The following is a 14,453-nucleotide window of genomic DNA, read 5'->3' as shown; positions in this document are numbered from 1 at the left end:
CCGGCCGGGCGAGCCAGTGGCGGAAGGCTCCAGGAAGCAGGCCTATTTGGGCCCTTGGGTGCTTCCCACCCGCACTGAGCCATCCATGGCTGTCCTCTGCCCTGGGCAGGGCTCTGTTGTCAGACATTGGGCCACTGCCCTCAGAGCACAAGACGGCCATAGCAGGGCGGGCAAGGCCACTGGTGTCAGAGTGTCATGTCGCTCTGCATGTCTCTTGTAAATAGTTCTGAGGTCCAGCACTGGTTCTGTGACAAGCATCACAGGCCTGCTGTGTGCACGCCCTGAGTGGCAAAGGAGGACACTGGAAGACCTGAGTGTAGGGACTTTGGTCTCCTCTTCTGGTGGGTGTCACCAGGCTGGGACCTGCCTGCTGCCTTTGGAACATGGAGAGCCACGCTGCAGGGTCTGTTGTGGCCAGTGCGTGTGTGGCTCCCTCCACTGGGTGGCACGTCCTGAGCAGTGTTAGAGTGAAAATGCATCTACTTTCTGATGAGCACTGGGGCCCAGGATGTGACCCAAAGCCCCTCACAGTCTGTGTAGAAGACAGACATGGGGCCGGCGGCGTGGCTCAATAGGCTAATCCTCCGCCTTGTGGCGCCAGCACACCGGGTTCTAGTCCCGGTCGGGGTGCCGGATTCTGTCCCGGTTGCCCCTCTTCCAGGCCAGCTCTGCTGTGGCCGGGGTGTGCAGTGGAGGATGGCCCAAGTGCTTGGGCCCTGCACCCCATGGGAGACCAGGAGAAGCACCTGGCTCCTGCCATCGGAACAGCGTGGTGCGCCGGCCGTGGCAGCCATTGGAGGGTAAACCAGTGGCAAAGGAAGACCTTTCTTTCTGTCTCTCACTGTCCACTCTGTCCAAAAAAAAAAAAAAAAAAAAGAAAAAGAAAAGACATGGGACTGGGCCCCAGTATACGGATAGCATATAGCAGACAAGGACAGGCCCTCACTTGGCTTGGGGTGCTTCTGGGAAGGACGGCTCAGGAGTTGAGTCTGGGGCTGATCTGGAGTTGACTGGCTGGGTGCCTGGGCCCCAGGGCCTCGTGCAGAAGTCGACCACGGCTGGAGACAGCAAGGTTTGTGTCTCGGGCACCGCCCTGGCTTCCTTGCCTTCTACCCCATGACCTGTCACCCTCCACCCCAGGCCGAGCAGCTCAGCAACGAGCTGGCCACAGAGCGCAGCACAGCCCAGAAGAATGAGAGCGCACGGCAGCAGCTCGAGCGGCAGAACAAGGAGCTCAAGAGCAAGCTGCAGGAGATGGAGGGGGCAGTCAAGTCCAAGTTCAAGTCCACTATCGCGGCGCTGGAGGCCAAGATTGCGCAGCTGGAGGAGCAGGTTGAGCAGGAGGCCAGGTATGGGGGACCTGGAGTTCCATCCCCAGCTTGCTTGCAGGTGACTGGAGGGGCATGGGAAGGGGGTTGGGGAGCCTCTGAGCATCCGCTCTGAACTGAGGAGCTGGCTCGGTGGTGCCCACACTGCAGGGGTTGTGGGAAGTGAGTGAAAACGGCCAAGTAGGGGTCCAGGTCAGAGCTGTGGCACAACGGGATAAGCCCCTGCCTACAATGCCAGCATCCCACATGAATGGCAGTTCTAGTCCCCGCTGCTCGACCGCCGATCCAGCTCCCTGCTAGTGTGCCTGGGAAGGCAGCAGATGATGGCCCATGTGCCTGGGCCCCTGCGTCCATCTGGGGAGAGAACCAGCGGAAGGAAGATCTCTCTGTAACTCTGCCTTTCAAATATATAAATACTTTCAAAAAGTTAGGGGTCCGCCGAGGCATCGGGTCCATTAGATTCTTCCTTAGTAGCAACTCAACTAATAACTCACACACCCTGCAGTTCACCCCTCAAAAGCGGCCACTTCAGTGGCTTTCACGTGTGAAATGGTCACCAGCGTCCAGCTGAGGACATGCTCCACACCTCAAGAAATCCAGCACTTTAACCATCAACTGCTCCTGACACCCCACCCTTACAGAAGCACAAATGGATTAATGGATTTGCTGTTTCCCCAGAACAGCGTCTGGACACAGAAATGGAAGCGCCCAACCTGTGTCCAGCTTTGACTTAGCGCTGCTGTCAGGGTTCCCCCTCTCCCACCTGACCCTTCCTTGCCGACCAGGGGCTTCGGGGGCGGGATGCATGTCCGGCTGACACACTGTCAGGGCAGCCAGCTGTGTCTGAACCCACCTCTGGCTTCCCTCCCTGTAGAGAGAAGCAGGCGGCCGCCAAGGCGCTGAAGCAGAGGGACAAGAAGCTGAAGGAGATGCTGCTGCAGGTGGAAGACGAGCGCAAGATGGCTGAGCAGTACAAGGAGCAGGTAGCCCCAGCCCCCGGCCTGCCCCAGGACCCCAGCTCCCGGGCCCCGCACCCCCGCACCCCCGCACCCACCGCCCTCTCCTTGACAGGCAGAGAAAGGAAACGCCAAGGTCAAGCAGCTCAAGAGGCAGCTGGAGGAGGCCGAGGAGGAGTCGCAGCGCATCAACGCCAACCGCAGGAAGCTGCAGCGGGAGCTGGACGAGGCCACGGAGAGCAACGAGGCCATGGGCCGCGAGGTGAACGCGCTCAAGAGCAAGCTCAGGTGAGAGTCCGCGCCGGGCCAGGCGGCCGCCTGTGACTGCTCCCTGCCCCAGGGTGTGCGGCAAGCACTAGGGTGGCCCAGCAGGGCGGCCGGCTGGGATGTGTCCTGTTGCTCTCACAACTTCCCGGCCAGCCCCGCTGAGGAGAAGAGAGCGATGTCCCCCCTCCCTCTGTTGCATCGCTGACAACTGCAGAGGCCCCCTCTCCCCTTATTTTCCTTCCCAAACCTTCTCTGTCCCTTCGTGCCCTGCTCTGGGTTTCTCCGCCTCAGCGCCGCTGACACTGTGGGCTGTCTTTCCTCCTCTCCCCTCCCAGCCGGGGGCCTGAAGTGGGGGGCGGCGACTCCCCTCCACTGCCTGGAGGTTTTAGTTGTCCCCACACCACGCCATGTTCTCTGGGGAGATTTGGAAGGCTCGTCCACTTCCTCAGGCACAAGCAGAACCTCTGAGCCTCCACCGGGCATTCTGCCTTTACCTCTGTCTCCCCGGGGTCCTCGCTCTGACTGACCCAGCTTCAGGTCCTCCCCTGGCCCCCGGTCTGCCTCTTGCTTGGCTGTACTCATGCAGTTAAAGCACAGCCCAAACGTGCCACCGTCGTCAGTCACGGCTCCTCGTCACTCAGAAGCTAGACAGCGCTCACCCAGGCCTCGCTGCCCACTCTGAGCGCTAGGTCTGCAGCTCCGCAAGCCTCCACCACACTCCTCCCTCAGTCCATGCCCCACTTCCTGTTTACCTGAAAGGCGCTGTCAGGGCATGTACACTGCCCCCACCCCACCCCCACCCCCACCCCACTGCCCACCTCCCTCCACCTGTACCCATTTTTTTCTCCCGTCCTGGCCACAGTCAATGTCTCCACCACACCCACCCTCCTCTGGCTCAAGCCCATCCTCCCAAAATCCTCAGCGTCCTTTGCACAATGTCTTTTGTGTCTCCCTCCCCATGCTCCATGAGCTTTCTTCCCTGGGCTTCCCAGTCCTTGCCCTCATCTGCATGTCCTCCTATCACCACCTCTGCTGGTTCCCCAGCCCGTCAATGTCCTCTTTTCATCTCTCACTCCCTGGGGGATCTCGACCAGTCTTGGAGCTTTAAAAGTCCCTCTCTGCCCAACCACTCCCTGGCTTATACCTATGGCCCAAACTTCTGGAATTCCACATCTGCTTGACCGTCCTGCTCAGACATGGGCAGGTGGCTCACATCTCACGTGCCCCACCCTGAGCCCCGATCAAACCCCTTTACCCTCAAACCTCTCTTCTCACACTCCTCCCCCAGCTCAGCCCCTGGAAGCATGGAGTTGCCATCAACTCAGACCACAAACCTTGTGGTCATTCTTTTTGCCCCCTTACACTCCACATCTCAGCTGTTAGAAAACCTGGTCACCTTTACCTTAAGAATACTTGCCACCCTCGTCCAAGCCAGCCGTGCTCCTCATCAAGACAACTTTCTTGGCTCCCTGCTTCTAGGATGGGCCCCCCGCTAGCCAGTGCTCAACACAGCAGAGAGAACCTGTTGTTCCTCTCACTCAGAAGCTGGGATGGCTTCTGCCTCATTCAGAGCCAAAGCCTTTATCAGGGTTGGTGTGGCCAGGCCCTCTATGACTGCCGTCTGCTGCCCCTAACTTACCCTTTGACCTCGTCACACACTGGGCCTTTGCACCGGCTGCTCCCTCTGCCAGGAAGGCTTCCCCCCAGGCTCTGCAGAGCTGGTGCCTACACTCTTTTCCTTCAGATCCTTACTCCACAGTCACCCTCTGTGAGATCTCCAACCCCACCTCTTTATTTTTTCACTGACACGTTGCCTGGTACTTACTTCCCTTACTCAACTCCGGAATGTATCTCATCCTGCAAGTCCCATCTCTGTCTACTCATCCCCAGTGTCCGGGCCAGTGCTGGGCTCGTGGAAACTCTGCAACATTGAGTCCTAGGGGACATTTCTCCACCCTCAGTAATTCTCACGCCACCCCTGTCGTCTGCATCAGCCTCTTAGCTCATGGGGTCTTTTCTTTGAAATTAATTTTAATCACACCTGTATTTATTTGCAAATAAAACTTATTACAACTCCTGAACCTCTAAACCAGATCACCTGCATTAACAGGTCAGAATGAAATTCAGTACGGTGCGTTGGGTTCTAGTCACTGTGATCACAAACTGGTGCCGATGGCAGGAAGGCCTACTTAGTTTAAAAGGGAAGAAGTGACGGCAGATATGAGCACCACACAGACTCTCCGACGAGTTGCTGAGGGCACGCCTTCCTCAGTGTGCAGTTCAGTTACTCAGCAGCTGTGTCAGTCACTGGCGTCTCCAATCCACTCTCTGGGAGCCACTGTATGCACCAAGCCCAAAGCCCTCTGAGAAGGGGGAAGATGGTGGCTGGTTCAGGGTACCCAGGCTTGGAGGATACCCAGATCCCTGCAAGGTAAGGGACCTGTGGGTCCCCCCTTGGTGGAATGGAAACCAAACCCACCCAACCAGTCCTGAGGTTGAGAGGTCACTAGAGACCCTCAAATGTGCCCTGCTGGGACCGGACAGCATGCCCCAGCTGTGAGGCTGGGCAGAGGACTGGGGTCCCAGCTACTGCAGCTCTCTGCTCCCTTTTTCTCAGGCCCAGTGATTCCTTTATTCCACGCTGGGCATGCCCCGGGGGTGCTGCCCCAGGCACCTGGCCCTCTCTAGGCAGCACAGGCTGGTGTGTGCACATGCACACACACACCCCACCCTACCCCTGCACAGGCTGACCGCATGTCAGCCCTCTTCTGCCGCTCCCAGATGAGCAGAAGCACATTTGGCTCCCGCAGTGTTGCACAAGGCCGGCAAACCCAACCTCACTGACCAAGGAACGGCCCAGTTGGTCCCACGTGGTTTTCTGGGCTGCATCAATCTCAATGCAGCCCTTCTGGGCCTGACCCGCATCCCTGGCGTCTGCCACATCACTGGTCAGCCCCGAGAAAAGCCACGAAGGCTCCCCCATCCCAGTCATCACGTGCGATGTGGCTGTGGGGGTCCCTGCCTGGGGCGCCTCTGCTTCTGTTCCAGCACTGAGCTTGTAGACTCGGCTTCCTCCAAGGCCTGTACCTTCCAGAACAGGTGTGCGATGCTGGGATTCGTACAAAGTCCTTCACAGGAGGACAGAAGTTTTCTCTGCCATTTATGACCCTGCTGGTCCTTGAGGGTGTCAGCTTCTGAGAGCACTGAAAAGTGCCTTTAACGACTTAATTGAAGCAATTATTGCCTTTAAAGGATTAAAAAGGTACTTGACCGGGCTCCTTCCCGCGTAACCACCGGGGCCTCTCTCTCTCTGTTTCAGAGGGCCCCCCCCACAGGAAACTTCGCAGTGACTCAGCAGGTATCATGCCTCCGGCTTCGCCACTCCTGTGTGTCATGCTCAGTCCCCGTTTCCTTTCTGCCCAGCGCCCTCCACCCCCCACGCCCCCCGCAAATTCCCGTGAGATTCCTACGAAATTGGAAGGCTTGGATGTCTTAGTTCCAAACGCTCTCATATGAAAAACCAGGAGGCCGGCGCCACGGCTCACTAGGCTAATCCTCCACCTTGTGGCGCCAGCACACCGGGTTCTAGTCCCGGTCGGGGCGCCGGATTCTGTCCCGGTTGCCCCTCTTCCAGTCCAGCTCTCTGCTGTGGCCCGGGAGTGCAGTGGAGGATGGCCCAAGTGCTTGGGCCCTGCACCCCATGGGAGACCAGAAGTACCTGGCTCCTGCCTTCAGATCAGTGCAGTGCGCCAGCCACAGCGCGCCAGCCGTGGCGGCCATTGGAGGGTGAACCAACAGCAAAAGGAAGACCTTTCTCTCTCTCTCTCACTGTCCACTCTGCCTGTCAAAAAAAAAAAGACCAACTCGAGTAGACCCCAGCTCCTGACCCGGTTCCCTTCCCTCCTTCCGGCGGTGCTATGGGAGATGCCACGCGTGCACCTGCCACGCAGCCTCATCACTGCGTGTTTGATGACAGCTGAGAGGCTGTGTGTTAGGGGCTGAGAGTTCTCTTACCTGTGTGCTGAGGGCCACTCTGCACTGTGAGGAGGTGCGGCAGGCAGAGCTGCCCTCCCCTCCCCTCTGTGTGACCACCACCATCCCACGGGCTGGTTCACTCCTCGAGAGTGCACTTGGCTACCATCTAGCTGGTCTGGGTCACAAATCGGAGATAACCAAGCACAGGTTCACGGCGGCCGCAGCGCAGCCGCTCGTCTTTGCACGACGGAGCTTCCACAGACTTGGCTGCGAAGGGCGTGTGCTGTCAGCGCCGTGTCTCACCCATGCCAGGGCTGCACGTGGCTTGAGCACGGGCTGGCTGCTAACTGCGTTTCTGGTGCATGGGGGTGGAAAGTGGCCACTGCAGAGCCACGCGTGGTCCTGCCAGGGGCCTTTTCCGGAGGCCTCAAGGGCATGTGCGCGTTCAAGGACCGGGGAGTGGACAGCCAAGACTTGAGGAAATACACAGGGCCCTTCCCAAGAAAGCGAAGAGGCCTCCTGGGACTTCGGCAACCTTTCCGTACGAGGGGGCCTGACCGTTCTCTCTCACCCCCGCTAAGAGGCCAGACAAGCCCTGGCTCGAGTCTGCCTGCTCTTTTGGTGAACCTCGGCTTCGCTGCCGCTACCCGAATACCTGAAGCTGGGTGAGGTCTTGGCAGGGGCTTTCGCAGGGGAGCAGGTGAGCATGCAGGACGCCTGCAGCCTCTCCCTGCTGATCTCTAGAAGCTGCTCCCCGGGGCAACGGCACAGCAGCAGGGGCTTCCGCCCGCGCGCTGGCTCTGGTCTGCCCACAGTGGCTTGGATTAGTCCTTGGAGCTCATGAGAAGAATCCAAACTCCCCAGGGTCAGACTCTTTAAGATCTTTAGCAAGGTTCCTTTTCTTCCTGTACAGATATGGTTGGTATCAACCTCTGTCTAGGTCAGGATTTTGAAACCAGTTCCTTCAAGAACGGTGCCTGGGTCGGAACAGACTGTCTGGCAGGGCTCTTACAAATGGCCCAGGGCTTGATCTACATACAGGAGCACATTTATCTGCCGGTTGGCAAATGCAGATTCCTCCAGGAGGCAAGGAGAGTGGCGCCTCCAAGTGGAGCTTAGAGGCCACCCCTTGACCCCAGGTCATCCTGTTCCACGGAAGGCTGGTCAGGGACCCATGGTGACAGCCACAGTGGCTGCGGATACTCTGGGGCCTCCTCTGTGACCCTGGTACCTGGACAATACAGCGATACGAGGGAGAAGACACCACGGGGAGGCCTCTTCTACACGGAGAGGAATGAAGAGTCAGTTCTAAGGGAGAGGAAGCTGGCCTGGGAGGCGTCAGCGACCCTGAGTACTTCTGATCCCTGCTTGTTGGGAAGTCCCATCCTCTGAGCCTCAAAAGGCTCAGGTTGGATTCCCCTTCCCAGCGATCCTGAACCTCTGGGCCTCAATGCTGCCTCCCGTCTCACCTGAGTTGTTCCTTTTGATTAAAGACTGGGAAACTGGGGCGGGCTCGCACTCATGGATCCCTCCAGTCTCTGTAGGGTGAGCCGGCCGATTTTACTACCAAAAGTCTGCAAATTCTTCTCAGGTGTCCCCTGAAGACCTGTGCTCTGACTCAGGTCTTCCAGGGCCAACCTGATGATTTGTCACAGTACAGAGAAGCGCTTCCTCCAGACACTGGAGGCCAACTGCAGGTGGCTCCTTGTCCTTCTGCCCGCCCTTCTCTCGCACCCAAGACCTGCCCTTCCTGTGCCATCAGGGCCACCCCCAGTGATAACTGTAAAGAGTACATGGCAGCACCAGAGAAGTGAGGCGTGCCCTGCCTGCTGGGGCCAAAATCCACATTGGATCAACACGCGTTATTGACTTTCCTCACAAGCAAGCCTTGTACATTTATTTCATGCCACACATGGGGATCAAAAAACATGCATGAGGCAGGGAGGGGGAAGACCCGGCCCAGGAAGCCCCCATACCAGCAGAAGGCGCTGTCTCACCCTTTCACCAGGGAGCCCGTTTCTGTGTCAAAGCTGTCCTGGGCATCCATTTTCACCTCCTTCCCACTGGAAACCCTAAACCCCTCCCCTTTTTTCCTTCTGGATGGGGAGGTGAGAACATTTGGAGAACACACTATGTTCTCTCTCCTTCCTGCCCCACTGGGGTCTTTCTCCTAAACCAAAGACTGCAGTAGACCCCGTGGGTCATCCAAGGACCAAGCTAGGCATTTTTTTTTAAAGCAATATTGTTCTGAAAAATCCCTGCTCTGCCCCCATTGCAGCTGAGATGTAACCAACCAGACCCAACCCTAAGACCGCCAGGATTTGTTGATGCCAGCCCATGTCTGCGTCTCATTTGTGCCTAGGGTGTCCATGTTGTCTGCCCCCACTGCCCCAATACAAAGCCGTTGCAACTCCACAGATGCTTCTTTACTAAAGAAATACGTGCTTTCTTATTAAACCCCACAGGCGAGGAAACGAGACCTCGTTCGTTCCTACCAGAAGGTCTGGAGGGCGTAGAGTTATTGAAAACGCAGATGGCTCTGAGGAGGAAGTGGACGCTCGCGACGCAGACTTCAATGGAACCAAATCCAGTGAATGAACGACTTCGAGTTTTGCACCACAGCAGAAGATCCCACCAAAGAACAGATCAACCAAACCCAACCCAGCAAACCCTACTTAGCATCGTCCAACCCTGTCTTCAAGTTTCAAACATCACGGACAACCCCAGAACATAAAAACCACTGCCCTGAGTCAGGGTACAGAATTCCAAGTTTTTATGATGTGGCAGAGGAAAAAGCCCAACAGGAACAAAAACACCCTCCTGCTCTACCGATCAGGCAGAGATGTTAAGTTTTTTTGGGAAGATACAGCCACAGTAACCGGTCACTGGTAACTTCGTTTACATGACATGGGGTGAAGTTCACCACGATGGGTGCCGCTGCCCCACTCCCACTCCCAGTTCATTCCCTAACCTCTGTGCCCTTCCAAGCCCCTGAGTAAGGCCCTGGTTTGAGAATCCCTTCTCCCTCTCCTGGCTACCACACCTCAGACATGCACAGTTCACCCCGCCCAAGTGCCTTCTGTAGTCACAAGAAGTAAAAAAGGAGACACTGTTCCATGGATGAGAACAGGGACGGTCCACTGTCTTATGTGCACCCAATTGTACTTCCGGACACCTTCACTAATAAAAGGTCATACGTCACTAGAATGTGCTCGCCTCTTCTCTTGTCTTCCACGGAGCAGAGGGAAGCAGGGAGAGCTGGGTCCTAGTTTAATCCTCACAACAGCCATCGTTATCTTCTAAATGGGGACACGGAGGACTCGGGGCGTGAGATCAGTCACCTACGATTTCACAGCCGGCAAAGGAGGAGCAGAGATGAGGAGTGAGGCCATCTGAGGGGGCGTCTGCGTGCAGGACGTGGGCAGCTCAGAGACTGGGGAGTAAGATCTGTGGCTGGCACAGCACTGTCCCCTACCCTAAAACATGACCAGGGAAATCTGCTTTATCCATGAAAACTAAAACGTATACAATATGAGGGGGCTTCAAAACATTCATGGGAAATGTATATTAAAAAGCTCTCTGGATTTCATTTTCTGTGCCAAAATTCCATGTTCCCATATTTTGAAGTACCCTTAGAGAATGTGTAATCCTTAGTACAAAAATCTTATATTCAAAATGTTCCAAAATTTCAAAGCTTTTTGAGTATAGACATGACATGATGCTACAAGTGGGAAATTCTACACTGACCTCATGTGAGAGGTTGCACATACATGTGCACTGAGAATACCATATGAAGTTACCATCAGGCGGTGGGTTTTGTGGCACAGTGGGTTAGGCTGCTGTTTGAGACACCGACACCCACACCCACATCAGAGTGCCCGGTTCAAGTCCCAGTTGCTCTGCTTCTAATCCAGCTTCTTGCCAATGTGCCATGGAAGCAGAAGATGGCTAGTAGTTGGACCTATACCATTCATGTAGGAGACCTGCATGGAGTTCTAGGCTCCTGGCTTTGGCTTAGCCCAGACATAGCTGTTGCATTTTGGAAGTAAGTTAGGAGACAGAAGCTCTCTGTGTCACACTGCCTTTCAAGTAAATAAATAATCAAAAAAATTACTTTCAGGGAGTGGGCTTTGGCACAGCAGTTAGGATGCCACCTGGGAAGCCTGCATCCTACGTCAGAGTGCCTTGTTTGAGTCTGGGCATCTGCTTCAGACCCAGCTACCTGCTAATGTGCACCCTAGGAGACAGCAGCTCAAGGACTTGGGTCCCTGACACCTACAAGGACAATCTGGATTGTGGTTCCAGCTCCTGGCTTTGGTCTGGCCCAGCCCCAGCTATTGCTGACATTTGGGGAATAAACCAGCAAATAGAAGATCTTTTTCTCTGCCTTTCAAATAAAATGAAAATAAATAAAACTTTAAAAAATTACCTTCATGGGGTCAGCATTGTGGCACAGCAGGTTAAGCCACCACCTGTGACACTGCCATCCCATATGGATGCTGGTTCGAGTCCCGGCTGCTCCACTTCCAACCAAGCTCCCTGTTAATGCACCTGAGAAAGCAGCAGAAGATGGTCCAAGCAGCTGGGCCCCTGCCACCCACATGGGAGACCTGGAAGAAACTTCTGGCTTTGGCCTGGCCCAGCCCTAGCCATTGTGGCCATCTGGAGCATGAACGAGCAAACAGCAGATCTGTAGATCTAACTTTGCCGTTCAAATAAAGATAAGTAAATCTTAAAAAAAAAAAAAAAAGAAAAAAAAAAGAAAAAAATCTGAAAAGCCTGGTCCCAAGCATTTTGCCTAAAGCATTATTAACCTGTAAAATGAAAAAAATACAAGACTGCCACGATTTTTTTAAGTTAAATCCCAAATCTATATCCAGTAGGGGTCTACAAACTCTATAAAGGCCAGATGGTAAACATTTTAGCCTTTGAAGGATATAGGTCACATTCTCACCTTAATTTATTTTTATTTTTTGAAATCCTTGAATATATAAAAAACTCCTTAGAGTGTGGGGACTATACACGCTGTGGGCCCATTCCCTCCTCAGTGTGGAATGTCCAGACACATACGCCGGGCAAAACTTCTACTCAAAGCCATTGTGTTCTAGAGAGCAACTCTGTAGGATAAAAGTTGAGAGGAAATACAGAAATGGAGAGGACTCAACTGAGGAGTGGGCATTTTGTCTGGGGGTTAAGACATCTGCATCCCACAGTGGACTGGCTCTCGCTCCTGACTCCAGCTCCCCACCAATGCAGACCTGGCAGGCCTGGATTGAGTCACCAGCTCCTTGCTATAGCCCTGACCTAGCCCTGTTGTTGTAAGCTTATGCAGAAAGTCTGAGGCGAGCTCTCTCTGCCTCTCAAATAAACAAAATCAGAGAACAAAACAAATAATATACTAACATGCTAATATATGCTGGATGATGGCAAAGTGTCCCAAATACAATACACGTCCCTGCTAATGTTCCTGGGAAAGCAGCAGATGATGGCCCAAGTGCTTGGACCTCTGCTATCCATGTAGCAGACCCGGATGGAGTTCCAGGTTCCAGGGTCCTGGCTTCAGCTTAGCTCACCCCTGGCTGCTGTGGACATTTGGGGAGTGAACCAGTGGATATAAGATCTCTCTTTATGTCTCCCTTTCTCTGTCATTCTGGCTTTCAAATAAATAAATATTTTTTTAAAGATTTGAACAAGAAATTGTTTTGTGGTTATTTTTTAAAAATGATTTATTATGTATTTGAAAGTCAGAGTTACAGAGAAAGAGGAGAGGCAGAGGCAAGGAGGGAAGGTGGGAGGGAGGGAGGAAGAGAGGGAAGGAGGGAGAGAGAGAGGAAGAGAAAGATCTTCCATCTGCTGGTTTACTCCCCAAATGGCTGCAACAGCCAGAGCTGGGCCAGGCCAAAGCCAGGAGCTTCATCTGGGTTTCCCACATGCAGGGGCTGAAGGACTTGGGCCATCCTTCACTGCTTTCCCAGATGTATTATCAGAGAGCTGGATCGGAAGTAGAGCAGCTGGAGCTCAAACCGGTGGCCATGTGTGATGCCAGCACTGCAGGCAGCAACTTTACCTGCTACATACCTCTGAAAATAAAATTCTTTAAAAAAATAAAAGCTGGGGGCCAGCACTGTGGTGTAGAAGGTTAAGCCTCTCATGCAGTGCCAGTATCCAATATGGGTGCCAGTTTGAATCTCGGCTGCTCCACTTCCAATCCAGCTCCCTGCTAATGCGCCGGGTAAGCAGTGGAGGATGGCCCAAATACTTGGAACCCTGCACCAACATGGGAGACCTGGAAGAAGCTCCTGGCTCGTGGCTTCAGCCTGGCCCAACCCTGGTTATTGTGGCCATTTGGTGAGTAAACCAACAGATGAAAGATCTTTCTCTCCTATTTCTAACAAGCTAATTAACTGATTAAATAAAAAATTCCCACCACCAAACAAGCAAACCCAGAAGTCCAAACAACAAAGCCATATCCACCACACCACAGACCAGTTGATCGTGACTTCCTTTGGATTTTATTGTTCTTTTAGAAAAATAAAAGTACATCTTTTACCGATATGGGTTAGGATGTCTCAGGATAAAATCCCTAGTACTGAGGCTTAATTCTCTGCTGAATTTCAGTAGCACTTGAAAAGTTCTATTTTCAACTTAAGGACATTTTTGCAGTTCTTATAGAAAATAACTGAGTAACAAAACGAAGGCTGTTAAGCTGCATGCACGCTCCTGAAATTAGTGTGTTCTTCCGACCTGTGCGGGGAAGTGAGAGACAGCAGCTCACAGCAAGCGCTGGAAATCCTACAACGTTCTGTCGTTTGCCAAGAAGCGCCTGCCCACAATCCTGGGTTTCAGTGCGATCTGGGGCCTCCGGTCACCCCATGACAGCTCTGAAGGAAGTCCTGTTCCTAGAGGCTGCATTTCCGAGGCCTCCCAGGGCCTGGACACAGAAGCCATCCCCATGCCAGGGTGGCGGACTCAGGATTTACCTGATAATTTCTGAAACTCACTTAAGAACCTCAGGAAAGGCACGTGTAAAAGTCCCAGAGGCACAAGACCACGGTTTCAACCGTGGCACATGCCTCTTCCGTTCTCTGCTCCTGACAGGACTGAGGTGTGTGTCAAGCACTGGGACAGCTGGCTCTGGAAGCAGACACCAGGTGAGCGTGGGCCGTGGGGGGGTAGCCCCTGAGATGGGCTACGATCCCTGCTGGAAGGAGACTCCAGACATTAACCGTTACCTCTGAAGACTGACCGGGACCCCTGGGTGAGCGTGGAACGAGGGGCTAGCCTCGTCAACCACATTCACAGCCCTTCCCATGTCTTCACGACACACACTCTGACACAGACGCTGGAACCACGGTGACTTTTCACAGGGACAAACGCCGGGGGCCACAACGATGGCCTCAATTGCGGGCTCAGGCCACAAAGCACAAAAGCGAATGATGGTGACCGCTGGCTCTCATTTCTCCAACTAACTTAAGGAACCCAAACACCTACTGCAACGAGGGGGAGAAAGGCAGCGACACTGCACACACACCAGGGCTCCAGAAGCTTCCGTGGCTTTCCTAAAGCAACATCTTGACTACACCCTGGGTTGACGGCAGCGGTGGTGAGGAAATATGCGAAGGCGGCTTCCCAAATTCCAGGCGTTTTCCCAACCTTCAGACAGAGCAAACCAAGTTAAGCTGACGGCACAGCCGCGACCCACTGGCTAGCACGGGGCCCACAGAGTTCTAGAGTATCAATAGTCGGGAGCAGGGTCTCAGGGTCTCAGTTTTCTCTCCTGTGAAATGAAGAAAAGGACACTGGCTATCTGGCTCTCGGACCCCTTGGGTCGCACAAAAAGCGCAGTCTCAGGAAGCCCACTAAAAGCACCCACTTCTTACTTGTCAATTAAAAATATTGAAAACTGGGGCTGGAGCTGTGGAGCAGG

The 14,453-nt window shown here is 54.2% G+C and overlaps 2 protein-coding genes across 14 annotated transcripts in view; one reads left to right on the top strand and one right to left on the bottom strand.

The window, feature by feature from the left end:
* The window catches only part of MYH11 (myosin heavy chain 11), a 117,297-nt gene that overhangs the window by 101,602 nt on the left and 1,242 nt on the right, over positions 1-14,453 (top strand). For 2 of the 5 annotated variants that reach the window (XM_089320608.1, XM_089320607.1), the window contains 5 exons: positions 1,141-1,349; positions 2,203-2,311; positions 2,400-2,572; positions 5,871-5,909; positions 8,992-9,733. In XM_089320608.1, the coding sequence (XP_089176734.1) occupies positions 1,141-1,349; positions 2,203-2,311; positions 2,400-2,572; positions 5,871-5,901 (522 nt within the window). In that variant the 3' untranslated portion in view covers positions 5,902-5,909; positions 8,992-9,733. 5 annotated transcript variants of the gene reach the window in all.
* The window catches only part of NDE1 (nudE neurodevelopment protein 1), a 41,512-nt gene continuing 40,074 nt past the window's right edge, over positions 13,016-14,453 (bottom strand). For 6 of the 9 annotated variants that reach the window (XM_089321611.1, XM_089321610.1, XM_002711777.6 and 3 more), the window contains one exon: positions 13,016-14,179. In XM_089321611.1, the coding sequence (XP_089177737.1) occupies positions 14,086-14,179 (94 nt within the window). In that variant the 3' untranslated portion in view covers positions 13,016-14,085. Of the gene's footprint in view, positions 14,304-14,453 lie in introns of all 9 variants that reach the window. The other 3 variants (XM_089321612.1, XM_008257793.5, XM_089321614.1) reach the window with 1 other exon arrangement.

This window comes from Oryctolagus cuniculus, chromosome 19 (assembly GCF_051225735.1).
Source record: "Oryctolagus cuniculus isolate XC-2025 breed Fujian yellow rabbit chromosome 19, ASM5122573v1, whole genome shotgun sequence".
NCBI lineage: Eukaryota > Metazoa > Chordata > Mammalia > Lagomorpha > Leporidae > Oryctolagus > Oryctolagus cuniculus.
This window is presented reverse-complemented; position numbering and strand designations above follow the sequence as displayed.